The sequence below is a fragment of the Polyodon spathula genome, chromosome 2, assembly GCF_017654505.1.
Source record: "Polyodon spathula isolate WHYD16114869_AA chromosome 2, ASM1765450v1, whole genome shotgun sequence".
Taxonomy (NCBI): domain Eukaryota; kingdom Metazoa; phylum Chordata; class Actinopteri; order Acipenseriformes; family Polyodontidae; genus Polyodon; species Polyodon spathula.
In genome coordinates this window covers 108,268,055-108,295,891 of record NC_054535.1, presented here as the reverse complement: position 1 = coordinate 108,295,891, position 27,837 = coordinate 108,268,055, and the positions used below count along the sequence as shown (strand labels likewise).

Below are 27,837 nucleotides of genomic sequence, written 5' to 3'. Positions count from 1 at the left end.
CGGAGACACAGAGAGACAGCAGTCCAAGCAGGTAGCAGCTGAGACAGCCGGGCAGAGAGACGGCAGTCCAGCAGGTAGCAGCGGAGTCCAAGCAGTCCAGCAGAGGAGAGACAGCCGGGCAGAGAGACGGCAGTCCAAGCAGGTAGCAGCTGAGACAGCCGGGCAGAGAGACGGCAGTCCAAGCAGGTAGCAGAGGAGACAGCCGGGTAGAAAGACGGCAGTCCAGGTAGGTAGCAGCGGAGACAGCCGGGCAGAGAGACGGCAGTCCAAGCAGGTAGCAGAGGAGACAGCCGGGCAGAGAGACGGCAGTCCAGGCAGGTAGCAGCGGAGACAGCCGGGCAGAGAGACGGCAGTCCAGGCAGGTAGCAGCGGAGACAGCCGGGCAGAGAGACGGCAGTCCAGGCAGTGTAGCAGCGGAGACAGCCGGGCAGAGAGACGGCAGTCCAGGCAGGTAGCAGCTGAGACAGCCGGGCAGAGAGACGGCAGTCCAGCAGCGGAGACAGCCGGGCAGAGAGACGGCAGTCCAAGCAGGTAGCAGAGGAGACAGCCGGGTAGAAAGACGGCAGTCCAGGTGTGTAGCAGCGGAGACAGCCGGGCAGAGAGTAGTCCAAGCAGGTAGCAGCTGAGACAGCCGGGCAGAGAGACGGCAGTCCGGAAGCAGGTAGCAGCGGAGACAGCCGGGCAGAGAGACGGCAGTCCAAGCAGGTAGCAGCGGAGACAGCCGGGCAGAGAGACGGCAGTCCAAGCAGGTAGCAGCTGAGACAGCCGGGCAGAGAGACGGCAGTCCAAGCAGGTAGCAGCTGAGACAGCCGGGCAGAGAGACGGCAGTCCAGGCAGGTAGCAGAGGAGACAGCCGGGCAGAGAGACGGCAGTCCAGGCAGGTAGCAGAGGAGACAGCCGGGTAGAAAGACGGCAGTCCAGGTGTGTAGACAGCCGGGCAGAGAGAGCAGTCCAGCAGGTAGCAGAGGAGACAGCCGGGTAGAAAGACGGCAGTCCAGGTGTGTAGCAGCGGAGACAGCCGGGCAGAGAGACGGCAGTCCAAGCAGTAGCAGAGGAGACAGCCGGGTAGAGAGACGGCAGTCCAGGCGGGTAGCAGCGGAGACAGCCGGGCAGAGAGACGGCAGTCCAAGCAGGTAGCAGAGGAGACAGCCGGGTAGAAAGACGGCAGTCCAGGTGTGTAGCAGCGGAGACAGCCGGGCAGAGAGACGGCAGTCCAAGCAGGTAGCAGAGGAGACAGCCGGGCAGAGAGACGGCAGTCCGGCAGTAGCAGCGGAGACAGCCGGGCAGAGAGACGGCAGTCCAAGCAGGTAGCAGCGGAGCAGCAGAGAGACGGAGACAGCCGGGCAGAGAGACGGCAGTCCAAGCAGGTAGCAGCGGAGACAGCCGGGCAGAGAGACAGTCCAGTCCAGGAGACAGGTAGCAGCAGTCCAGGAGACAGCCAGCCGGGCAGAGAGACGGCAGTCCAGGCAGGTAGAGACAGCCGGGCAGAGAGACGGCAGTCCAAGCAGGTAGCAGAGGAGACAGCCGGGTAGAAAGACGGCAGTCCAGGTGTGTAGCAGCGGAGACAGCCGGGCACAGAGACGGCAGTCCAGGTGTGTAGCAGTGGAGACCGCCAGGCAGAGAGACAGCACAGGCAGGTAGCAGCAGTAGATCGGGCAAACGGACAAACCACCAGACAGACAACCAACTATAATTGAGTGTAATGACTACTAAAAAAGGCAAAAAAACAACCAAACGTGAACAAGCAGGGAAGCGGCAACCAGAATGTGCACAGCATACTCCCCACGTGTACTAAAAAAAAGTGACGTATCGTCTTGAACACCTGTTATGCTACGAGCCTGGCTCTTTCAGAGTTGGGAAGACACTCGCTTGTGGAGTATGATGCTCCCAGATCCGAGTAGGGGCATGTATATGCTGAAGTAACTTAACAAAAAATGATGGTGAGTAAGTAGAGTCCTTTTCTTCAATCAGTTGTTGGGTTTATTGAAATATGCAGGGAGTCTGGTCCCAGGTACAGGACAAACAGAATACTCATCATTACAATGTTTGCATGACTTAAATACCCTTCTGTATAGATGGTCCACCTCCCCTTTCTCTGACACTTAACCAATGGTCAAGGTAATTTAATTTATTGTGTGGGTGTGTGTGTGTCTGTGTGTGTAGGCTAGTGTGACAACCTCTGTGCATTCTTCACACTCCTGGAGACAAAAGGTCCATAAATCTGCCTTTTGTTATCTTCTTGGGAGGCCCTTTGATCCTAGTAGCATTATCTCTTTCGATCTCTCTGAAGTCTTTAAAGCCTGTTCCCTTCTAGCACAGCATTGTTATCTTGTTAGCTTGCAGTCATTGTTGGGTAAGAGCTTGTAGACGCATCGTCTCTATCAGTGGTTAGCAGTACATGCAATTTGAACCAAACAGTCTGCTCTCTGCAATTAGTCTCTTTTCAGAAAAGAACACCAGTATAACTCTGCCAGTCCACATGCATAGTAAACTCCTAATCAATTCTCAATCCATGTTTTCCAACATATGCTACTGACATACTCGTTTGCACTGTAATGCTGCGCACAGGGACTTGCTGAAAATTATTGCTGTGTTGTTCACAGGAGGTGTTCCTGCTTTGTTTTCAAAATAAGCCGGCGACTGGCACAATCCACCACCTAATATTATATTGAGGATTCACGTATAGAGGCTGTACGCCTTTTAGAAGAAAGGCATGATGGGATACGAGCCAAGCCCTTATCAGCCGATACACAAATGCTGCAGTGCAGAGAGGTGCTGTATTAACATCAGCAGAGTATGGTAACACAGTTTCATGCATTAGTTGTGATGGTGACCAAACGTGCGAGTACTGCAGTTGTGTAAAAAAAAAAAAAAAAAAAGCCGCAACATTGATTCCCGTAAGGAGTTTAAAGATGACTTCATCACGCAGCACAGTCCCTCGTTAGATGAGGTGCTGATATTATCTCTTCAGATCACAGAAGCAGGCACAGTAATTGAAGGTGTTCCCATAATGGGGTTTGTACTACAGCAGGGTCAGCTGCTACAGCGAAAACAAAGTGTATTTCTCAAACTGACCAGAAAGGTGAAAACAGAACGCACAGAAATACCTGGGACTGTAATTAGACAGTGTACAGCTGAAAGAAAAACTAAATATTTAGAGATTTTAAAATGAAATGTACTGCAGCTTATTTGACAAGTCAGGACTTGACTAACACTGAGGATGGGAGCTGCAGCATGCGGTTTCACAACTGTACACAGTTAAAGGCGTGGTCTCCAATTGCACACACAGAGTCAGCCAGTCTTGTACTGCAGGGGCCTTGATGCTCCAAACGTCCATGTTTCTTCTTGTTGCTCTTGCCTTGCTGTGAGCAGTGCTGCAATAAAGCTCCTTCACTCACTAACGGAGTACTTTGTCAGACACTACAAGCAGACCCCTACTAGATGAGCACATGCTTAAACCATCCAGAACTGCACCACAATGCACCATTGCAAACCCTTTTGCCCCCAGTGGGTGTCCCTCCCCCACCCTCCCCTACATACCACGATGAGCTCGGAGTCCCCTACTACCTCAGCCACACACCTCAATATGAATTGAAAACCCTGTTGAAGGCTCTACTCTTTCCAAGGGTCAGTCCTATTTGGTCACTCCTTAACCCATCAATAAGCATTTCCGCATGTCTACCAGGCAGGTGCTCCACACTCCCCTCTACGCCCCAGGGAGCGGGTCGTGCCCTCACTCGGGGCTCCACAGGGCCCTACCTTGTAGACGTCGAGGTGCGTGGGTGCTCCACACTCCCCTCTACGCCCCAGGGAGCGGGTCGTGCCCTCACTCGGGGCTCCACAGGGCCCTACCTTGTAGACGTCGAGGTGCGTGGGTGCTCCACACTCCCCTCTACGCCCCAGGGAGTAGGTCGAGCCCTCACTCGGGGCTCCACAGGGCCCTACCTTGTAGACGTCGAGGTGCGTGGGTGCTCCACACTCCCCTCTACGCCCCAGGGAGTAGGTCGAGCCCTCACTCGGGGCTCCACAGGGCCCTACCTTGTAGACGTTGAGGTGCGTGGGTGCTCCACACTCCCCTCTACGCCCCAGGGAGTGGGTCGTGCCCTCACTCGGGGCTCCACAGGGCCCTACCTTGTAGACGTCGAGGTGCGTGGGTGCGGGGCGGCAGGTGAGCCGGTGCTGCTGTCCCAGGAGCTCTCCCAGGCGGATGTGGAAGGCAGCCTTGATGTGCCGGATCGCCTCCCGGTCCTGGGGCCACTTCCCACTGCCCTCCATGTGACAAATCACTGTGAAGGGGGGGGCATGTCAAAATATCATTATGAGACAGGGAGTGGGGCAAGCCACTGCAAGGGGGGGAGGCACATCAAAATATCATTATGAGATGGAGTGGGACAAACCACTGCAAGGGGGGGGGGGGGGGGGGGGGGCACGTCAAAATATCACTGAGACAGGGAGTGGTCCAAACCATTGCAGAGAGACAGAGGAAAGGCAAGTCAAGACACAACCAATATACGGGGACAGAGAGGAAGAGAGGCAAATCTTTGCAACAAACAGTAGCAGTCAGAGGGAGGGAAAGAAACAAACAGAGGGATGGGGACCTGGCAGAGAGTTAAAATGATGAAAGTTAATGCACTAACTTAAGAAAACTTGTCATGCCAACAAAGACAAACTGAACTCGATGGAGACAGAGACAGTGGTTACCCTTGATCGCTGGGATGTATGCAGGGCAGGGCTTCCCTTCCAGGGGCAGTAGGGAGCGGTGGGATTTCTCCAACTGGAAACAGGAGTAGTCAGGCTTCATCGGGACAGGAGGGAACACCTGCAGAGAGGGAGCTGAAATTACATCCTTGTGCTTGCCGCCCCGTCCCCCCGTGTATGCGAGGGCACTGACCTGGGTGTAGCGCAGCGCGGTCTGGGCCCCCTCCCCCCGTGAATGCAAGGGCACTGACCTGGGTGTAGCGCAGCGCGGGCTGGACCCCCTCCCCCCGTGTATGCGAAGGCACTGACCTGGGTGTAGCGCACCGCCGGCTGGGCCCCCTCCCCCCGTGTATGCGAGGGCACTGACCTGGGTGTAGCGCAGCGCAGGCTGGGCCCCCTCCCCCCGTGTATGCGAGGGCACTGACCTGGGTGTAGCGCAGTGCGGGGTGGGCCCCCTGTACCGAGGTCACCGTCAGGGGCAGCCCATCCAGGTTCCACAGCTTGCGGCTCAGGTCATCGTAGGACTGGATCACCTGCACACTCGCCTCTTCCCCAGTGTTGCCGCCCTGCAGGAGAACACAGCAAATGCACCTTGAAGAGGGGCGCCAGGTCACAGCACACCGCAGTGACTCTAACCATTACTTTATTCATCCTCAGACATAGCGCTCATCAATGCTGCATTAAATCTGCCATCAGGGATTAGATTGGAAAAATAAAAATGAATACCACCTTGTAACCAAAAATCTATTTTACTATATGATGGCAGTACACTAGACTAACAACATGTTAAATGCTAAACTTGCATTAACAAAGGGCTTGATTGCAACTACTGTAGGTTTTAGCTGAATGCACCTTAAGGTTTTATATACATTTTTATGTGCCCCTTTAAATGGTAAAAAGTGAGAAATTATTGAAGCTCTGTTTCTGAACATTGTGTGATTTGTCTGTGTTAAATGCAAGGCTTTTCAACTCTGCACATAGACATTTCACATCTACGCTGATTAATTGGTATAACATGGGTCCCATCTTTTTTTCTCATAATATGTTATCGCTTCAGAAGCTGTTTCCTAATTTCTATTGTATCACTTCTATGGAGAAGCCACAAGCCTGTCTGATGAAACCAGAAATGCAACTTGTACCCCTGCTCAGAAAGCTGTTTGTGGTTAGATGTGTAGACCACAAACAACTTCTTAAATGACTCAATACTGTCATAGAATTTGAAGCTCAGGTGAGTTATTAAAACCTCACAGTAAAATCAGGAATGGATCAAACTCCCATGCAATGGCTCTTATTTCCATCCCTGCACTGGTGACAGCTTTCCAATGGACACACACTTACAATAGTAAGAAAGGTCACAGTTAAAGCACAGCACAGAAGCCAGGAGCAGAGGACACATGGGAAATGAAAAAGGCTCAGGAGAGAGGGTAGGAGTCTCTTCCTCACACAGTGTTGCAGGCATGGAATGGGTTATCTAGTAAAGTGGCCTCCTCTTGTTTATGAATTGTCTTTTGTTCTAGGTAAAGTGCTGCAGTGGAAACAGGATTTTCAGGACATCCTGTGTAACACTGCCCTCTATGAGGCGTGAAGCAGTACTGCGCGCAACAGGATTGGACACCCACGTTCCAAACTGCAGCATCACTCGCCTCAATTCTATAGAGGTGCAATAATTAATCGGTACATTGATTGTTGATATGTCCTTAAACTTCCCAAGCTTCGACCGCATATTAGTGAATCGATGCATCAAATTAGAACCCAGTTTGAAGTCTACTGTTGCCAGTTTGCATTAAAACCTTGAGGGTGCTTCTTTTAGTGATATTACAGTAGATAAACAATGTCCATGAGTTGCTAGGATATGCACTGAGGCCTCTACATTAGCACTGGATACACCTCATGTAAAATGAGTTGAGTTTTTGCAGCAAAAAGGGACAAGAACACAGCACATACCGGTAATAATTTCAAAAGAATGCCAATATTAAATCTACTGATTACCTTCTTTTGTTTCAAAGCATGTTGTGTTTGGATTATATAAAAAGATGCTGAATTTAGTATGGCAGTTTAATTAGTCAGGCTTTGTGAGATTAATTAAAATGTTTGCTCAAATGTTAACAGTAATGAGCAACCAATGTTCTGATAGAAATGACCTGTTAAAATACAGCATTTTTTATTTTTATTACAATGATAAAAGGCACATCTGATGCAGATGCACACGTTTTCTACACTTGTTAAAAACTCAAGTCTTTGTGTTTCTTTTTTTTTTTTTTACATAATCAGAAGTGTTCTAATTTGATTGTAAGTTGTGTCTTTTTGTTTAAGTCTGATGCACAACAGTGTTTTTAGTTACTGGATCTGTTAAAAAAAAAAAAAAAAAAAAAAAAAAAAAAAACACGTTCTTTATTTTGAAAAATAAAACATCAATGCCTGGATTATAGCTGGTAAAGGCCTATACGATAATCCAATATGAAATGAGCGTGCCGATTGCATCACTATAACGCTGTGTGGTATTTTTATGAAGGTTTGCGTTATTTAGGCGGAATGCCTCACATTGGCATGTACCCAGCCTCCAGATTTGGACAAAATAACAGTTTATCTACCAGCTGAAGCCCATAGAACCAGGAGAAAGAAACATCACCAATTCATCTGACAAACATACAGCAGGATTAGTGCATTGATATATAGTGCAGAGCAGTATGCTGGAACTGCTTTACACCAATAGAGAACATTTTCCAGTCCTTCCATTAATGTCTATTAAACTTAAGAATCAACTTCTTACTGCAATGTGAAAGACAGCCGTTTTACAAGTGTCTTTTTAAACGGATGTAACAGAATGGCGTGACGTCAGACCAGAAATGAACACACACAGCACTGCAAGGGGCTATGGTTAGTGAAATGCGCTCCAGCGCTGTTTAAATCAACAAAACAGAAAACAAATGGTTTGAACAAAAACACAAACAAAACAGTGCACTGGCCAAACAAACAGACAGCCAGACAGACAGTGGATGAACACTAAACAAGGACCGTGCTGGTGCTTCCAGCACATTGTAGCAATTGCTTATATAATAAAATTCCTCTTTCTCTCACCCGTTCTCCACTCACCGAACACACAACCCCGAGTGAGTGAAAACATGCAGCTTTTATGCAGCTGTACCGAGACTCGATTGCTAATCAATCATTCACTTGGCGTCTCGGTACAACTGCATGTGAATTAATGAAGTGCAATTCCCCGTGCTCACATATTACTATGTTTTATCTGCACGTGAAGTACTGTGCAATCCTCGTGCCTAGATACAAATATACATTTTAAATCACTTGTGTCCATAACCCATATTATATCCTGTGTACCAACTACAATACACCAACATTAACACACTACACGCAACATACAACACAAATAAATAGCCCAGGGGCGGGGCACTTTGCCACACTGGATCACAGCTATTAACAAACCATGCGGTAAGGATGCATTTGCAGTCCATTTAAAAAACCTCAGCCCAGGTATCACCCAACACTGTCACAGTCCTGAGAGAGAGCAGTGTGCGCCTCAGCCCAGGTATCACCCAACACTGTCACAGTCCTGAGAGAGCGCAGTGTGCACCTCAGCCCAGGTATCACCCAACACTGTCACAGTCCTGAGAGAGAGCAGTGTGCACCTCAGCCCAGGTATCACCCAACACTGTCACAGTCCTGAGAGAGAGCAGTGTGCACCTCAGCCCAGGTATCACCCAACACTGTCACAGTCCTGAGAGAGAGCAGTGTGCACCTCAGCCCAGGTATCACCCAACACTGTCACAGTCCTGAGAGAGAGCAGTGTGCACCTCAGCCCAGGTATCACCCAACACTGTCACAGTCCTGAGAGAGAGCAGTGTGCACCTCAGCCCAGGTATCACCCAACACTGTCACAGTCCTGAGAGAGAGCAGTGTGCACCTCAGCCCAGGTATCACCCAACACTGTCACAGTCCTGAGAGAGAGCAGTGTGCACCTCAGCCCAGGTATCACCCAACACTGTCACAGTCCTGAGAGAGAGCAGTGTGCACCTCAGCCCAGGTATCACCCAACACTGTCACAGTCCTGAGAGAGAGCAGTGTGCACCTCAGCCCAGGTATCACCCAACACTGTCACAGTCCTGAGAGAGAGCAGTGTGCACCTCAGCCCAGGTATCACCCAACACTGTCACAGTCCTGAGAGAGAGCAGTGTGCACCTCAGCCCAGGTATCACCCAACACTGTCACAGTCCTGAGAGAGAGCAGTGTGCACCTCAGCCCAGGTATCACCCAACACTGTCACAGTCCTGAGAGAGAGCAGTGTGCACCTCAGCCCAGGTATCACCCAACACTGTCACAGTCCTGAGAGAGAGCAGTGTGCACCTCAGCCCAGGTATCACCCAACACTGTCACAGTCCTGAGAGAGAGCAGTGTGCACCTCAGCCCAGGTATCACCCAACACTGTCACAGTCCTGAGAGAGAGCAGTGTGCACCTCAGCCCAGGTATCACCCAACACTGTCACAGTCCTGAGAGAGAGCAGTGTGCACCTCAGCCCAGGTATCACCCAACACTGTCACAGTCCTGAGAGAGAGCAGTGTGCACCTCAGCCCAGGTATCACCCAACACTGTCACAGTCCTGAGAGAGAGCAGTGTGCACCTCAGCCCAGGTATCACCCAACACTGTCACAGTCCTGAGAGAGAGCAGTGTGCACCTCAGCCCAGGTATCACCCAACACTGTCACAGTCCTGAGAGAGAGCAGTGTGCACCTCAGCCCAGGTATCACCCAACACTGTCACAGTCCTGAGAGAGAGAGCAGTGTGCACCTCAGCCCAGGTATCACCCAACACTGTCACAGTCCTGAGAGAGAGCAGTGTGCACCTCAGCCCAGGTATCACCCAACACTGTCACAGTCCTGAGAGAGAGCAGTGTGCACCTCAGCCCAGGTATCACCCAACACTGTCACAGTCCTGAGAGAGAGCAGTGTGCACCTCAGCCCAGGTATCACCCAACACTGTCACAGTCCTGAGAGAGAGCAGTGTGCACCTCAGCCCAGGTATCACCCAACACTGTCACAGTCCTGAGAGAGAGCAGTGTGCACCTCAGCCCAGGTATCACCCAACACTGTCACAGTCCTGAGAGAGAGCAGTGTGCACCTCAGCCCAGGTATCACCCAACACTGTCACAGTCCTGAGAGAGAGCAGTGTGCACCTCAGCCCAGGTATCACCCAACACTGTCACAGTCCTGAGAGAGAGCAGTGTGCACCTCAGCCCAGGTATCACCCAACACTGTCACAGTCCTGAGAGAGAGCAGTGTGCACCTCAGCCCAGGTATCACCCAACACTGTCACAGTCCTGAGAGAGAGCAGTGTGCACCTCAGCCCAGGTATCACCCAACACTGTCACAGTCCTGAGAGAGAGCAGTGTGCACCTCAGCCCAGGTATCACCCAACACTGTCACAGTCCTGAGAGAGAGCAGTGTGCACCTCAGCCCAGGTATCACCCAACACTGTCACAGTCCTGAGAGAGAGCAGTGTGCACCTCAGCCCAGGTATCACCCAACACTGTCACAGTCCTGAGAGAGAGCAGTGTGCACCTCAGCCCAGGTATCACCCAACACTGTCACAGTCCTGAGAGAGAGCAGTGTGCACCTCAGCCCAGGTATCACCCAACACTGTCACAGTCCTGAGAGAGAGCAGTGTGCACCTCAGCCCAGGTATCACCCAACACTGTCACAGTCCTGAGAGAGAGCAGTGTGCACCTCAGCCCAGGTATCACCCAACACTGTCACAGTCCTGAGAGAGAGCAGTGTGCACCTCAGCCCAGGTATCACCCAACACTGTCACAGTCCTGAGAGAGAGCAGTGTGCACCTCAGCCCAGGTATCACCCAACACTGTCACAGTCCTGAGAGAGAGCAGTGTGCACCTCAGCCCAGGTATCACCCAACACTGTCACAGTCCTGAGAGAGAGCAGTGTGCACCTCAGCCCAGGTATCACCCAACACTGTCACAGTCCTGAGAGAGAGCAGTGTGCACCTCAGCCCAGGTATCACCCAACACTGTCACAGTCCTGAGAGAGAGCAGTGTGCACCTCAGCCCAGGTATCACCCAACACTGTCACAGTCCTGAGAGAGAGCAGTGTGCACCTCAGCCCAGGTATCACCCAACACTGTCACAGTCCTGAGAGAGAGCAGTGTGCACCTCAGCCCAGGTATCACCCAACACTGTCACAGTCCTGAGAGAGAGCAGTGTGCACCTCAGCCCAGGTATCACCCAACACTGTCACAGTCCTGAGAGAGAGCAGTGTGCACCTCAGCCCAGGTATCACCCAACACTGTCACAGTCCTGAGAGAGAGCAGTGTGCACCTCAGCCCAGGTATCACCCAACACTGTCACAGTCCTGAGAGAGAGCAGTGTGCACCTCAGCCCAGGTATCACCCAACACTGTCACAGTCCTGAGAGAGAGCAGTGTGCACCTCAGCCCAGGTATCACCCAACACTGTCACAGTCCTGAGAGAGAGCAGTGTGCACCTCAGCCCAGGTATCACCCAACACTGTCACAGTCCTGAGAGAGAGCAGTGTGCACCTCAGCCCAGGTATCACCCAACACTGTCACAGTCCTGAGAGAGAGCAGTGTGCACCTCAGCCCAGGTATCACCCAACACTGTCACAGTCCTGAGAGAGAGCAGTGTGCACCTCAGCCCAGGTATCACCCAACACTGTCACAGTCCTGAGAGAGAGCAGTGTGCACCTCAGCCCAGGTATCACCCAACACTGTCACAGTCCTGAGAGAGAGCAGTGTGCACCTCAGCCCAGGTATCACCCAACACTGTCACAGTCCTGAGAGAGAGCAGTGTGCACCTCAGCCCAGGTATCACCCAACACTGTCACAGTCCTGAGAGAGAGCAGTGTGCACCTCAGCCCAGGTATCACCCAACACTGTCACAGTCCTGAGAGAGAGCAGTGTGCACCTCAGCCCAGGTATCACCCAACACTGTCACAGTCCTGAGAGAGAGCAGTGTGCACCTCAGCCCAGGTATCACCCAACACTGTCACAGTCCTGAGAGAGAGCAGTGTGCACCTCAGCCCAGGTATCACCCAACACTGTCACAGTCCTGAGAGAGAGCAGTGTGCACCTCAGCCCAGGTATCACCCAACACTGTCACAGTCCTGAGAGAGAGCAGTGTGCACCTCAGCCCAGGTATCACCCAACACTGTCACAGTCCTGAGAGAGAGCAGTGTGCACCTCAGCCCAGGTATCACCCAACACTGTCACAGTCCTGAGAGAGAGCAGTGTGCACCTCAGCCCAGGTATCACCCAACACTGTCACAGTCCTGAGAGAGAGCAGTGTGCACCTCAGCCCAGGTATCACCCAACACTGTCACAGTCCTGAGAGAGAGCAGTGTGCACCTCAGCCCAGGTATCACCCAACACTGTCACAGTCCTGAGAGAGAGCAGTGTGCACCTCAGCCCAGGTATCACCCAACACTGTCACAGTCCTGAGAGAGAGCAGTGTGCACCTCAGCCCAGGTATCACCCAACACTGTCACAGTCCTGAGAGAGAGCAGTGTGCACCTCAGCCCAGGTATCACCCAACACTGTCACAGTCCTGAGAGAGAGCAGTGTGCACCTCAGCCCAGGTATCACCCAACACTGTCACAGTCCTGAGAGAGAGCAGTGTGCACCTCAGCCCAGGTATCACCCAACACTGTCACAGTCCTGAGAGAGAGCAGTGTGCACCTCAGCCCAGGTATCACCCAACACTGTCACAGTCCTGAGAGAGAGCAGTGTGCACCTCAGCCCAGGTATCACCCAACACTGTCACAGTCCTGAGAGAGAGCAGTGTGCACCTCAGCCCAGGTATCACCCAACACTGTCACAGTCCTGAGAGAGAGCAGTGTGCACCTCAGCCCAGGTATCACCCAACACTGTCACAGTCCTGAGAGAGAGCAGTGTGCACCTCAGCCCAGGTATCACCCAACACTGTCACAGTCCTGAGAGAGAGCAGTGTGCACCTCAGCCCAGGTATCACCCAACACTGTCACAGTCCTGAGAGAGAGCAGTGTGCACCTCAGCCCCGGTATCACCCAACACTGTCACAGTCCTGAGAGAGCGCAGTGTGCACCTCAGCCCAGGTATCACCCAACACTGTCACAGTCCTGAGAGAGAGCAGTGTGCACCTCAGCCCAGGTATCACCCAACACTGTCACAGTCCTGAGAGAGAGCAGTGTGCACCTCAGCCCAGGTATCACCCAACCTTCTTACCTCAGTGTCCAGTGTGGTCTAGTGGTAGAGATGAGAACTGGGAGGCAGTGATAGAGCAGTTGTTAGAGAGCTGAGACCACCTGGGAGGCAGTCTGGTCTATTGATAGACCTCAGCAGCGCCCCCATGTAGTGCACCGAGGACTCTGGGATATCTGCATGTCTGCAAACAGGAAGAGTGCAGGGTTAGCAATGCTGAGCTGTGCGCACAGGCTGTCGTACAAGAGCAGAGGCGTCACACAGGAGATGCAGCTTCTGATGTGGACAATACATGGGATTGTCTTGATGGGTTACTTTGTAATGTGTGTTGCAAGACTAAAGAATCATTATTTTGAATAATGGATCATTATTTTGTTAAAAGGGAAAACTTCACAGAAGGGGAGCATGTGTTCAATGTAAATATTAAAATCATATTTACTCATCAAAAAAAAATGATGGGTTACAAGCTATGCACTGCATCACAATACTAATATCTATATACACAGACTCACTTGCACACACACACACACACGCACTGCTCCCTTGCGTTCACAACTCAAACTGGGGAGGGCGCGCCAGTCAACAGACTCACTTTCACAACTCAGAGCAGTCACTCAGCGGCCAGTCAACAGACTCACTTTCACAACTGGGGAGCACCACGGGACAACACATACCTGACAAACACAAAAATAACTCTCTCTCTGTAACAGTGAAGGAAAAATATAACTTTCCTTGAGCGGCCAATCAACAGACTTTTTTTTTTTTTTTTTTTTGCAAAAACTAAAGCCAGTCAACAGACTCACTTTCACAACTCAGAGCAGTCACTTTCAATTAGCACTTTCACAACTCAGAACTATAAATAGCCTGGCTAAACAACGGACTGGAGTTCAGTTCAGAGCAGTCAGACAGCGGCAAATCAAGTGCGAGAAGGAGAACTCAGGGAGAGGGGAAGAGGGAATGGGCTCGCCCCAGGTTCACTGCCAGAGCAGGGCCAAAGACTCTTTCACAACTCAGAGCAGTCTCCAGCGGAGAAAGCTGCAGCTCCTCTCGGCAGTCAACAGACTCACTTTCACAACTTAGAGCAGTCACTCAGCGGCCAGTCAACAGACTTACTTTCACAACTCAGAGCAGTCACTCAGCGGCCAGTCAACAGACTCACTTTCACAACTCAGAGCTGTATCAAAAGCGGCCAGAGACAGAAACAGAAGTTAGACTGAGCAGTTGTTTAGCAGTTTGAACACCAGTACTCACTTTACGGCTCAGAGCAGTCTCTCAGCGGCCAGTCAAATCACTAGTTTAGGGACTTGGAGCAGTCACTCAGGGCCAGTCAACAGACTCACTTTCCCAACTCAGAGCAGTCACTCAGCGGCCAGTCAACAGACTCACTTTCACAACTCAGAGCAGTCACTCAGCGGCCAGTCAACAGACTCACTTTCACAACTCAGAGCAGTCACTCAGCGGCCAGTCAACAGACTCACTTTCACAACTCAGAGCAGTCACTCAGCGGCCAGTCAATAGACTTGTTTTCACGGCTCAGAGCAGTGTCACCCACTCTGAACTCATCTGGAGTGGATATGGGCTGGTATCAGTATAGCTCCCTATACAATCACTGGTGTATACTGTAATGTCGCTCAAGTGGGCAAACATTGTTACACAGCATATAGTTTCATTCTCTTGTGCCCAGTCTTTTTTGTAAAGAACGAGGAAAAAATGGGGAAACGCCAGGTGACCACTCAGCCGGACACTCTGACTGTGGACCTCCGTCAGAGGTCCACACATACAGCTGCAGCAGGTGCTTGATGATCTGCTCTGGGATTAGCCTCTTCTGGAACGCAGATCCCCCCTGCCACACTACAGCCTCACAGATCGAGCCGTCCTGGAAACGCCGCAACTCCGCCCTCTCGCCCCAGAGCTTGCGGAACTCCAGCGCCTTTGAGGATGAGAACAGGAACAACAAACAGGATTACTCAGCTAGCCGCACCTACAACACTGTATCAATCCATCAGTGGAGCCCAGATCACACTCAGCTAGCCGCACCTACAACACTGTATCAATCCATCAGTGGAGCCCAGATCACACTCGGCTAGCCGCACCTACAACACTGTATCAATCCATCAGGGGTGCCCAGATCACACTCAGCTAGCTGCACCTACAACACTGTATCAATCCATCAGTGGAGCTCAGATCACACTCAGCTAGTTTGCACCTACAACACTGTATCAATCCATCAGGGGTGCCCAGATCACACTCAGCTAGCTGCACCTACAACACTGTATTAATCCCTCTGAGCAGTCAGACTCAGCGGCCAGTCAATAGACTTGTTTTCACAATGCTCAGAGCAGTCTCTCAGCGGCCAGTCAATAGACTTGTTTTCACGGCTCAGAGCAGTCACTCAGCGGCCAGTCAACAGACTCACTTCTAACTTTGAAGTTCTTCTGAATTGTGCAATGTTGGCAGAGCAGTCACTCAGCGGCCAGTCAATAGACTTGTTTTCACGGCTCGGAGCAGTGTGGTCAGTGGCCAGCCAACAGACTGGGTTTCACAACTCTAGAGCAGTCACTCAGCGGCCAGTCAACAGACTCACTTTCACAACTCAGAGCAGTCACTCAGCGGCCACTGGGAGACAGTGTTTCTAACTCAGAGCAGTCACTCAGCGGCCAGGCAACAGACTCTAGTTTCACAACTCAGAGCAGTCACTCAGCGGCCAGTCTAGACTCACTTTCACAGCTCAGAGCAGTCACTCAGCGGCCAGTGTAGACTAGTTTTCACGGCTCAGAGCAGGACTCAGCGGCCAGTGTAGACTAGTTTTCAGAGCTCGGAGCAGTCACTCAGCGGCCAGTGTGGACTAGTTTTCACGGCTAGAGAGCAGGACTGGGAGGCCAGTGTGGTCTAGTGGACAGAGCAGAGCAGGACTCAGCGGCCAGTCAGTGTGGTCTAGTGCTTAGAGCAGGACTCAGCGGCCAGTCAATAGACTAGTTTTCACGGCTCAGAGCAGTCTCTCAGCGGCCAGTCAACAGACTAGTTTTCACAGCTCAGAGCAGTCACTCAGCGGCCAGTCAATAGACTTGTTTTCATAGAGAGGAGCAGTCAGAGCAGTCACTCAGCGGCCAGTCAATAGACTTGTTTTCACGGACTCAGAGCAGTCACTCAGCGGCCAGTCAACAGACTCACTTTCACAACTCAGAGCAGTCACTCAGCGGCCAGTCAACAGACTCACTTTCACGGCTCAGAGCAGTCACTCAGCGGCCAGTCAATAGACTTGTTTTCACGGCTCAGAGCAGTCACTCAGCGGCCAGTCAATAGACTTGTTTTCACGGCTCAGAGCAGTCACTCAGCGGCCAGTCAATAGACTTGTTTTCACGGCTCAGAGCAGTCACTCAGCGGCCAGTCAATAGACTTGTTTTCACGGCTCGGAGCAGTCACTCAGCGGCCAGTGTAGACTAGTTTTCAGAGAGCAGGACTCAGCGGCCAGTGTAGACTAGTTTTCAGAACTCAGAGCAGACTCAGTGTGGACTACTCAGCGGCAGTGTGGTCTCGTTTTCAGAGGTGAGGTTCTCACGGCCATCAGACTGGTCTGGTTCCACCTCAGTGCTGTCGGCTCAGCGGCCAGTCTCCAGACGTATTTTCTGAACTCAGGATTCAGGAGCAACTCAAAGGACAGCAGCCAACAGACTTATGTTTGGGGGGCTCAGAGCAGTCACTCAGCTGCAAATCTCAACAAGGAAAACAGAGAAAAATTTAAAACTCAGACTAACAGTCACTCAGCGGCCACAGATATTTGACTTTCACTACTCAGAGCCACTCAGCGGCCAGTCTAGACTTGTTTTCACGGCTCAGAGCAGTCACTCAGCGGCCAGTCAACAGACTCACTTTCACAACTCAGAGCAGTCACTCAGCGGCCAGTCAACAGACTCACTTTCACAACTCAGAGCAGTCACTCAGCGGCCAGTCAACAGACTCACTTTCACGGCTCAGAGCAGTCACTCAGCGGCCAGTCAACAGACTCACTTTCACAACTCAGAGCAGTCACTCAGCGGCCAGTCAACAGACTCACTTTCACAACTCAGAGCAGTCTCTCAGCGGCCAGTCAATAGACTCACTTTCACAACTCAGAGCAGTCACTCAGCGGCCAGTCAACAGACTCACTTTCACAACTCAGAGCAGTCACTCAGCGGCCAGTCAACAGACTCACTTTCACAACTCAGAGCAGTCTCTCAGCGGCCAGTCAATAGACTTGTTTTCACGGCTCGGAGCAGTCTCTCAGCGGCCAGTCAACAGACTCACTTTCACAACTCAGAGCAGTCACTCAGCGGCCAGTCAATAGACTTGTTTTCACGGCTCGGAGCAGTCACTCAGCGGCCAGTCAATAGACTTGTTTTCACGGCTCGGAGCAGTCTCTCAGCGGCCAGTCAATAGACTTGTTTTCACGGCTCGGAGCAGTCACTCAGCGGCCAGTCAATAGACTTGTTTTCACGGCTCAGAGCAGTCTCTCAGCGGCCAGTCAATACTTGTTTTTTCACCCTCTTTCCGCCATTGTTTCAGCACTAAGTAACTTTACGAAAGACTAGACGATTAACTTTTTATACTGAAAAATAAATACAAACCTACATACTACTAGATTAGAGTAAAAGAGCCCAACTGCAGTAAACACTGCATGGAGCACCTGCACAGGTACCTTACAAACAAGGCTCACAGGAATACCTATGCAATGGGAGTCTTACATTACTCCCTGATTAAAACAGATACTGCAGCACAGCAGAGCTGCACAGACACATCATTCAGACCACCACATGTGAGAGTCACTGGTGTTGATCGGGCTAATTTATCATTCAAAATGAATCCAGTAAAGAATCAGCTGCTTGGGTTTGTGTGGGTCATTGTTTTCCGCAATCATCACAAACCCAAGCAGCTGATTCTTTACTGGATTCATTTTGAATGATAAACTAGCCCGATCAACACCAATAACCTCACCTGATCTTTGACAGCAGATCTCACAGCCCAGTCCCGACACTCAAATAAGCTGCTTGCGTAGCACTAACGGAAAGAGCTGCATGACTCTCCAGCTCTCTGCAGTTATGAACTAGGTCATACAGACCTCAAGGTACAGAGCAGATCCTCTCTGACAGATTCTTACCTCGGGGCTCTGAGGCAGGGAGTGTGCCAGAAGCCGGACTCTGTCTCCCAGCCCTCGCTGCAGGAGGGACATGATGAAAGGCAGAGCCGCTGCCACGTAGTTCCCAGCGTGGTCCAGGAGCTCAGACAGCAGCTCCATTTTCTTACAGGCGGCCTGCAGCTTCACCACAGAGGACAGGCTGTGGAAGAGGGGATACAAGCAGGGCTGGTCAGCATCTACAGGTCACCAGCATCCCAGCACAGCACGAAGAGGGGATACAAGCAGGGCTGGTCAGCATCTACAGTCACCAGCATCCCAGCACAGCACGAAGAGGGGATACAAGCAGGGCTGGTCAGCATCTACAGGTCACCAGCATCCCAGCACAGCACGAAGAGGGGATACAAGCAGGGCTGGTCAGCATCTACAGGTCACCAGCATCCCAGCACAGCACGAAGAGGGGCATCTACACAAGCAGGGCTGGTCAGCATCTACAGGGCTGGTCAGTCACCAGCATCCCAGCACAGCACGAAGAGGGGTTACAAGCAGGGCTGGTCAGCATCTACAGGTCACCAGCATCCCAGCACAGCACGAAGAGGGGTAACAAGCAGGGCTGGTCAGCATCTACAGGTCACCAGCATCCCAGCACAGCACGAAGAGGGGATACAAGCAGGGCTGGTCAGCATCTACAGGTCACCAGCATCCCAGCACAGCACGAAGAGGGGTAACAAGCAGGGCTGGTCAGCATCTACAGGTCACCAGCATCCCAGCACAGCACGAAGAGGGGTAACAAGCAGGGCTGGTCAGCATCTACAGGTCACCAGCATCCCAGCACAGCACGAAGAGGGGTTACAAGCAGGGCTGGTCAGGTCACCAGCATCCCAGCACAGCACTACAAGCAGGGCTGGTCAGCATCTACAGGTCACCAGCATCCCAGCACAGCACGAAGAGGGGATACAAGCAGGGCTGGTCAGCATCTACAGGTCACCAGCATCCCAGCACAGCACGAAGAGGGGATACAAGCAGGGCTGGTCAGCATCTACAGGTCACCAGCATCCCAGCACAGCACGAAGAGGGGTTACAAGCAGGGCTGGTCAGCATCTACATGTCACCAGCATCCCAGCACAGCACGAAGAGGGGTTACAAGCAGGGCTGGTCAGCATCTACAGGTCACCAGCATCCCAGCACAGCACGAAGAGGGGATACAAGCAGGGCTGGTCAGCATCTACAGGTCACCAGCATCCCAGCACAGCACGAAGAGGGGTAACAAGCAGGGCTGGTCAGCATCTACAGGTCACCAGCATCCCAGCACAGCACGACTCACTGTAGCGTCTGATTGGTTACGAAATATTTCTAATGGAATCCAACATCCCTATTTAACAAATATTACGGTACAGCCAAGTCCCTTCCACCTCATAGAGACTGCAAATAAAGAAATACAACCTGGAATCTGGAAGGCAGACCATTACCACAGTGTCTATAAAACAAGGGCCTTCCACCTCATAGTGATGCAAATAAAGAAATACAGCCTGGAATCTGGAAGACAGACTATTACCATAGTGTCTATAAAACAAGCCCATACAAAACTTACATGTATTTATATGAATGAAATATAAATCTCATCATGCCTTTCTCTGTATTCTACTGAAGTGCCAATTTCTAACAGTTATACAACCACAACATAGTCTTCTGGCAAGTACACTGCAGGGATGGAAATTAGATCCATTCCAGGTTTTACAAGGAGTTTAACAGAATACACCAGAGCTTGTTACCTATACACTGTGGCAAATCAAGCTCATGATAAAACCACAAATGGGTGAAACTGCTATGCAACATGAGTCTTATTGCCATCCCTGCAGGTCATGTGAAAGGTCAACTTCAGACCTCACACTGGGTTAATGTACTGCTGCCCCCTGGTGGAGCAAGCCTGTCGCTGCAGTGCTTACTGAAAGATGTGGTCGAAGGTGCGGACCAGGGGCTTGGGGGTCATCAGGAGGGAGTGAAACCCGTCCAGCTTGGGGTTATCCCACACCTGCATGGACAGACGTGCCTCGTGCTGTACCTGGGGAGGGACAGAGAGACAGTCATTGACACACAGACAGAAGGACAGCACTGTACATGTATTAGGGATGAAACGATTCATCGCGTACCAATGAATCTTGACATAATGTATTGTAATATATTTCTTTACATAATATATTTTATCATATCAAAGGTATGGATCGTTTGTACTGTGGTACAAGAGCAACAGCCAAAAGAGCTCACTGTAGTTCACCAAGTGACTCTTATATGACGAACAAGTGGGTTTTATAGTTGGCATGAATACATTCCCCCTACTTCTAGTTGTTTAACAAAACAGTCTCTTGTTAAATGATCACTTGATCATCTTATGCATCATATACGCTGTCATGCTGGACCATCTCATCTATTGGGGTGCATGACAATCCATCCCATTACTAGACCTACACACTTCAAGAGTCAGAATACAAGAAACACATGTGTACTTAGGATGCTGACTGTGTAACCCTATAGAAACCATTCATCGTTGAATTCAACAAGCTAGTGTTGTTTCTAGTGGTTCACCTGGAGCAGTGGGGAGGGGGGGCTTTATAAATGCTACACTTCAGTTACTGATAATAGACTGCAACTCATGTCATGCGTCTTATTATTATTATTTATTTTTTTATTTTATTTTTACTGTTACACCCCTAAGCAGAACCCACCTGTCTATATTTGCTGGCAGTCATGTCTCCACAGAGGTTGACGTGACCCGAGGGATCGACAAACACCACCTGGAAAGCATCGTGGAACTCGGACAGGGCCGGCTACCGAAGAGGAAAGGAGAGAGAGAGAGTCAGACAAGATTCTGGACTGACAGGCAGTAAATGGGAAGGGAAACAGAAGTAGAGTCTCACCACCGTGCTGTCTGTGCCTTTCACCAGAGTAATCCCGCTTTCTGTCAGGTCAGTGGAGGCTGAGGGTCAGAGCGAGAGAGAGAGGGTCAGCCGCAGCGTTTGGAGTGTATATCTATAGATGGAATGGAGTCGTTGGGTACTAAAAGCCCCAATATGTCACATGATCAGTGGATCTATGTTGTGTTTTGGTGACGATAGAGTTCAAATCCCTTATCCCTGCAAGAAAACAAGTATCTGTGCTCCTCTCCGGTCAAGCCATGAGACAGTGTTGCTGGAATGAAGGCAAATGAAACCCTGTCGGTCAAATCAACAATTATTTCAATGAAGAAAATCAGCCTGTTGGAAAACATGGATTGAGAATTGATTAAGGGTTTGCTACGCATGTGGACTAGCAGAGCTATACTGGTGTTCTTTTCTGAAAAGAGACTAATATTGCAGATAGCAGACTGTTTGGTTCAAATTGCATGTACTGCTAACAATTGATAGAGACATTGCGTCTACAAACTCAATGACTGCAAGCTAATGAGATAACAATGCTGTGACCCAACAGGCTCTAGACTTCAGAGAGATCAAAAGAGATAATCCCACTAGCATCAAAGGGGGTCGCAAGGAGATAACAAAAGGCAGATGTATGGACCTTTTGTCTCCAGGAGTGTGAAGAATGCACTGAGTTCAGAGGTTGTCACACTAGACCACACACACAGACACACACACATTAACACTCACACAATAAATTAAATTACCTTTGCCATTGGTTAAGTGTCAGAGAAAGGGGAGGTGGACCATCTATACAGAAGGGTATTTAATGTCATGCAAACATTGTAATTTTGAGTATTCTGTTTGTCCTGTACCTGGGACCAGACTCCCTGCATATTTCAATAAACCTAACAACTGATTGAAGAAAAGGACTCTGTGCATTTTCTTGAATCTACTTAATCACCATCATCTATTTTGTTAAGTTACTTCATTGGCGAGCCACCTGTGGACTGTTTCCTGATACTTTTTTTTTTTTTCCAAATACCGGGGGGTTGATACTTGATTACGGAGAAACCTTTTTTTGCCATGCAGAGGACCAGGACAAAGCAGGCAGAAGGAGACTGTTTCTACTTTCAGCTCAGACGGTGTGGAGAATCTTTGAATCAGGACTTCAGATCGAACATATAACCACGTACATTGGTGAGTAGTTACTGGTTTTTTGTTTTATATGCAGTTTTTAGAATGTAGTGAGAATCAAGGGTAAAGTATGAAAGAGGACTTTTGATACTTGATAATTCATGTACATTGAGGACACAATTAGTTAAGACTGCTTAATTAAAAGTGTATTGACTATTAGGACTTTATGTATGAAAGAGGACCTCTGGAATCCTAAAAAAAGTCAATGAGTAAATCGTGTAGTGTTATGACGTAAAGAGTGTAGTGCTTTGACGTACGGGCATACTCGGATTTATGTTTTATGTTTGTTTTTGAGAAGATTTGGAAGCTATGTACAGAACAGTAATGTACATGTTCATGTAACAGATCAGGAGTGTGTGTCTCTGTAAGAAGAAAAAGACAAAGGCTGGAGAATTCAAGACTGTTTTAGCAAAAAGGGAAGATATGTACAGAACAGTAATGTACATGTTCATGTAACAGATCAGGAGTGTGTGTCTCGTAAGAAGAAAAAGACAAAGGCAATTCAAGACTGGTAGCCCACAAAAAACAGAACAAAAAAAAAAACTGTAATGCTAAAGATTCTATATCAACTTTGAGGAATGCATGTTGTAAAAATAAAAAATTAAAAGGTCACATTAAAATGTAATTAAGAAGTTGTTTATTAATGATTGTTTGAGTAATTCTGATTTTGCTTAAGCGTGGCGATAAAGTAACTTCTTAGTAAAACTACGTACTAAGAACCAGCACAAATACTTATTGTCTTGCCCCGATCATAAGAGGGTTTGATAAGGGAAAGAGACCCAGGTTAATGGATGAATTGTTTGACTGCAAAAGAATGGCCAACCTTTGGACTGAAACAGTAACACAAATATACAAAGGAACAATGTAAAAGTTTGTGTTGGATTATATTGATATACACAGAGCTTTTTGTTTTTCTAAGGGTTAACTAGAAAAGAAAGTGCAGAGAGGGAGAGAGAGAGAGATAATGTAGAGATTGCTGCTACATTGACTGCTTGAAAAAACACTTAAGAAGAAAACAAATGTTTCTGGAGATCAATAAATCTGAAACTAATTAAGTAAATCAACCTTGAAATATTTTATTAAAAATATTTTCATGAAGCAAAGTTAAGTGTTTGTCTGTTTGTTTTGTGAATTTTATGAATCACCTATGAATACATATTTGAAACCACAGATCACATGAGAATGAAATAGGAATGTTGGCGCAAGGGATTTTACAGTGCAGTATAGGACTGTAGGCTTAGGCAAGAGATTTTACAGTGCAGTATAGGACTGTAGGCTTGGTGGAGTGGTACTGGATAATCAGCAGTACTGATTATGGAAAGTTTTTAGAAACTTATTTTTCAAGAATTAACAGATTTATTTAGAAACTTATTTTTCAAGAATTAACAGATTTATTTGTAAATTCTTGAAAATGCATGGCGTGATATTAATCAAACTAACATGTTTTTGAAAAGGGTTTTATAACTTGATTTAAAAAACAATAAAAACAGAGAAAGCAATCTGTTTGCTACAGGCACATAAACTAACACAGAGAGACTAAATAACTTACCTAATAGGCTACTGTTTTATCAGCTGCAAGAGGGTGGGTTATTGAATTGAAAATTGAATAAAATTGAATAAGGAATATTACATATACAAGATATCACTGAGGGATAATGTATACTAAATGGACCAGCAACTAAGTGTAAAATCTTTGGTTGACATTAGGCTGTCTGTGTTAGTATACTATCACCCTACAGGGGTTTCTTTGTCAATTATAAGCACAAATCGAAGTAGTGCACAATTAGCATAGGACTAAGCCCCTACCTAAAGGGTTACAATTTCAAATTGGGGAACAAATGTTGGTTATGAAAAACAAAAAAACAAAAAAATGGGGGATGGCTAGGGTGCCAATTGGGAAAGTTCCATATGAAACTATGGACAAACTTGTGCAAATCAATAAAGATTGTATAAAAGATATTAACTTGAAGTTTTTTTTCGATTCTGGGTGATGTGCTCAGAAATAGCTGTTTTGTGATAAGACAAAAATAAAAAGACTTTGCACTTAAACACCAGTAGAGATCTTGTAAATAAATAAGCTTACAAAGGCTTAAACAGATCACTGGATTTAAGAAGCGAGTATTATATTTCTCTGTTACAAACTGCTTTAATAGCCTATACATTCCCAGATGAAATAAAGAAAATTCAAGGAGAGAATAACCCCATTGAAGGTTTAAATGAAATCAGATGTTATCAAAAGAATTAATATTGCACTTGATTTTTCTTCTAGGTTTGGAAAATAAATAATTCTGATGGAGATTCAAGTATTGGGACACAGGTGGAGACAACGGTGAAACAACTGATCGTACAGCAGGGGCTGTGAATGGGACGAGACCATTGAAAACTGCTGTGCTACTGAAGAATATTGTCAGCTATACTGGACATTCATTTTCAAAAGAACGTGACATTTGAATGATTCAGTGTTGTATATGTCTAAAATGAATGAAGGGAAATTCATGTTAACATTATTTGTAATAGGTTAGCAGTAGAAGTGTTGTGCAAAATGATTATATTTGTGGGGGTATTGTATAGAGAATATCACGAGATATAATTAAGGTTTTTTATAACTATGAGAAAAGAAACACTTACCTACTAATGTGTTACATATAGATAGTTAAGCATTCACACGCTATTTTAGTACTTGTTCAATGTATAGTGATCATTTTTAAGTCATAGTTTTAGTTTGTAATCAATCTTACGTGCATTTTAAGATTGAGATGGTCGAGCTAGAATATTGGATTGTAGAATGACGGAATTTTACATATGCAAGTTAAAAATAACAATGATTCACCTAAATGTGTAAGGTCAGAGCAACATACCAATATCCAGAATTGGCTTCAAAGAGAAATAGGCAGTACAATAAAAGATTACAAAGAGGCGAAGGCAAGGTAGATACCTACACATAATGGAGAGACTTAGAATAAAGGAACATGCTTCACTATAATATATTATACAAACACGTTACTTGATGTGACTACTCCGAACCAGAGAAGAGGACATCTGAGGGCTCGGGATCACGTGAGCAACTTGGTTGTAGCGGGTCACCCCCCTCCATCTTATATTCTAAAAGTAGGGTATGTTGGAAAACATGGATTGAGAATTGATTAAGGGTTTGCTACGCATGTGGACTAGCAGAGCTATACTGGTGTTCTTTTCTGAAAAGAGACTAATATTGCAGATAGCAGACTGTTTGGTTCAAATTGCATGTACTGCTAACCACTGATAGAGACGATGCGTCTACAAACTGCCCAACAATGACTGCAAGCTAATGAGATAACAATGCTGTGGACTAGAAGGGAACAGGCTCTAGACTTCAGAGAGATCAAAAGAGATAATCCCACTGGCATCAATGGGGGTCGCAAGGAGATAACAAAAGGCAGATGTATGGACCTTTTTTCTCCAGGAGTGTGAAGAATGCACTGAGTTCAGAGGTTGTCACACTAGACTACACACACAGACACACACACATTAACACTCACACAATAAATTAAATTACCTTGACCATTGGTTAAGTGTCAGAGAAAGGGGAGGTGGACCATCTATACAGAAGGGTATTTAATGTCACGCAAACATTGTAATTTTGAGTTCTGTATGTCCTGTACCTGGGACCAGACTCCCTGCATATTTCAATAAACCTGGCAACTGATTGAAGAAAAGGACTCTGTGCATTTTCTTGAATCTACTTACTCACCATCTATTTTTTAAGTACTTCACAGCCAATTGATTCCTAGCAAGGTACATGATGTATGGATCTGGGCATCTGATGAGGCTGGCACTGGTGCCAGCCAACAACAAAATGCTCAAAGCAGCTGAAATGTAATTTCATCTTTACTGTTGTGTCCTATCACACCCATAAAAACAGACCTAACTGAAGACAGAATGACTGGGTGACAGCGGTTCACATTTCACATCACAGCCAGACGTACGAGAACACTGTAAGGGTGCGCTGTTTACTAGTGTCTTAAAGCAGAGTTTAAAATTCACAAACGTGTTGACGTCAAAACCAGAAAAGCTGTCCTCCTTCCAACAACAACTGGGTAACAATCAATGCAATTAACTTCCTTTGAGTGTTTTTAAAAGCCGACTGGAAGAAAGCTGTCCTCTTGTCTGGGGCGCTGAGATTCTTATTGCCGTTCCCATCTCTGCTTCACCCTTTACGAGAGGAGCCCCCCCCTCACACTTACCCAGAAACTGGAGCACGTTCCTCAGCACCTGGTATGCGCTCATCATGGAGTTGATCTTGTGTTTGGAGAGCAGGTAGGCGACAAGCATGGAGGCCAGGAAGCCATTGAAACAGCCATAACCCTGCAGGAGGGAGAGACACAGATCCATGAGGGGATGAAAACAATCTGCAAAGCACACACACAGGGAAAAGGACAGACCCTTCCTTTCAGTATGAACTGCATAACTGCACATTATTATTTGGCCTGTCCTGTGTCTGTGATGGAGAGATGTGCTGCAGCTAAAATGATAAGAAACTAAAACATGTAAGTAGACAAACGTTTTGGTAAATTGTTCTGTAATCGTGTTGCTGTTCTCTGGGACCCCCTTTGCTGAACGGACAGAGATCTTTGGTTCTCAAGAGTGAATAAGCAGCTGTACCTGGTGGAGATCTCTCTGTCGCAGCCACACCTTGATCACAGCCACCCCCTCCCTGAAGCCGGGGAAGTCGGCAGCGCTGGCAGACAGGAAGCTCTTGTGAGACTCCAGCAACATGTCACTCAGCACAGAGTTGTTGTAGTGAGGGGTGGGCGGCTCGCTGATGCCTACACTCAGCCAGACCAGGAGAAAAAACAGACAGTTAGAAACAGAAGGGGGCATTCTGCACGTGTTGCATGAACACCAGTCTGATGTGCTTGTGTTACTGAGGTCCCAGTTTGAAACGTCCCCCATTGCTCGCTGATGGTCAATTCAGTATTGTCCTGAGCGCTGTTGGGTTAAACCATTCCTTTTTATATTGACAGCTTTTCATGAATATACACGTCTGGTCTGCTATCACTATATATTTTTTTAGACTTTAATTAATCACTGTGAAATTTGGAAATTTTATCCGATTATAAAATGATATACTACTGCATGCAAAGATACTGCAGCTCTCCTGTGTCTCCATCAGTGCAGTATTACAATGCTTTGTACAAAGTACACAGAAACCTACATTAAGTCATTTCTTAATATGGCACCCACGTCATGCTCACCAGCACATTTAGCTGGTAGAGTATAACCTTGAATTACATTGTGAATCAAACACGTCAACCCCTAAGTGTTCACACCAGTGAGACCACTACTGAAAAACCTTGGGATTGCTGACAAACCTTAAACCTAGACTTACACAGAACAACAACAACAACAACTCATATATTAATAATTATTTATGTAATAAATAAAACAAATACACCAGATTTAAAAAAATGAACTATTCTTTACATTAAATGAAAACCGTTCTTGTCCTGTTACTGCTGTTTACAAACAATCTGCTGAAACATCGGGTCTTTGTTACACTCATGAGGTTATGCTGACAACAGTGACAGAACAACATCACTGCCTCTGTGACCGCTTCAGCTACTGGTGTTGCTTTGTGAATGCACGATGCTAATCTTTGTATTCGTCTGCCTCTGCTTCACACTGTCACTGTGTAATGCTGTTCTGAAGTGCGTTGTCACATCATACACCCCTGGCACACCA

General features: G+C 48.0%; 1 protein-coding gene across 1 annotated transcript in view; it reads right to left on the bottom strand.

Annotated features, from left to right (window-relative positions):
- The window catches only part of LOC121327397 (nucleolar protein 6-like), a 55,748-nt gene that overhangs the window by 18,759 nt on the left and 9,152 nt on the right, over positions 1-27,837 (bottom strand). Inside the window, 14 exon segments of the mRNA XM_041271432.1 lie at positions 4,132-4,286; positions 4,702-4,819; positions 5,124-5,329; positions 13,023-13,102; positions 14,700-14,848; positions 16,503-16,547; positions 16,550-16,581; positions 16,584-16,623; positions 18,053-18,230; positions 19,975-20,090; positions 20,752-20,853; positions 20,944-21,002; positions 26,340-26,460; positions 26,758-26,921. Of these exon segments, the coding sequence (XP_041127366.1) occupies positions 4,132-4,286; positions 4,702-4,819; positions 5,124-5,329; positions 13,023-13,102; positions 14,700-14,848; positions 16,503-16,547; positions 16,550-16,581; positions 16,584-16,623; positions 18,053-18,230; positions 19,975-20,090; positions 20,752-20,853; positions 20,944-21,002; positions 26,340-26,460; positions 26,758-26,921 (1,565 nt within the window).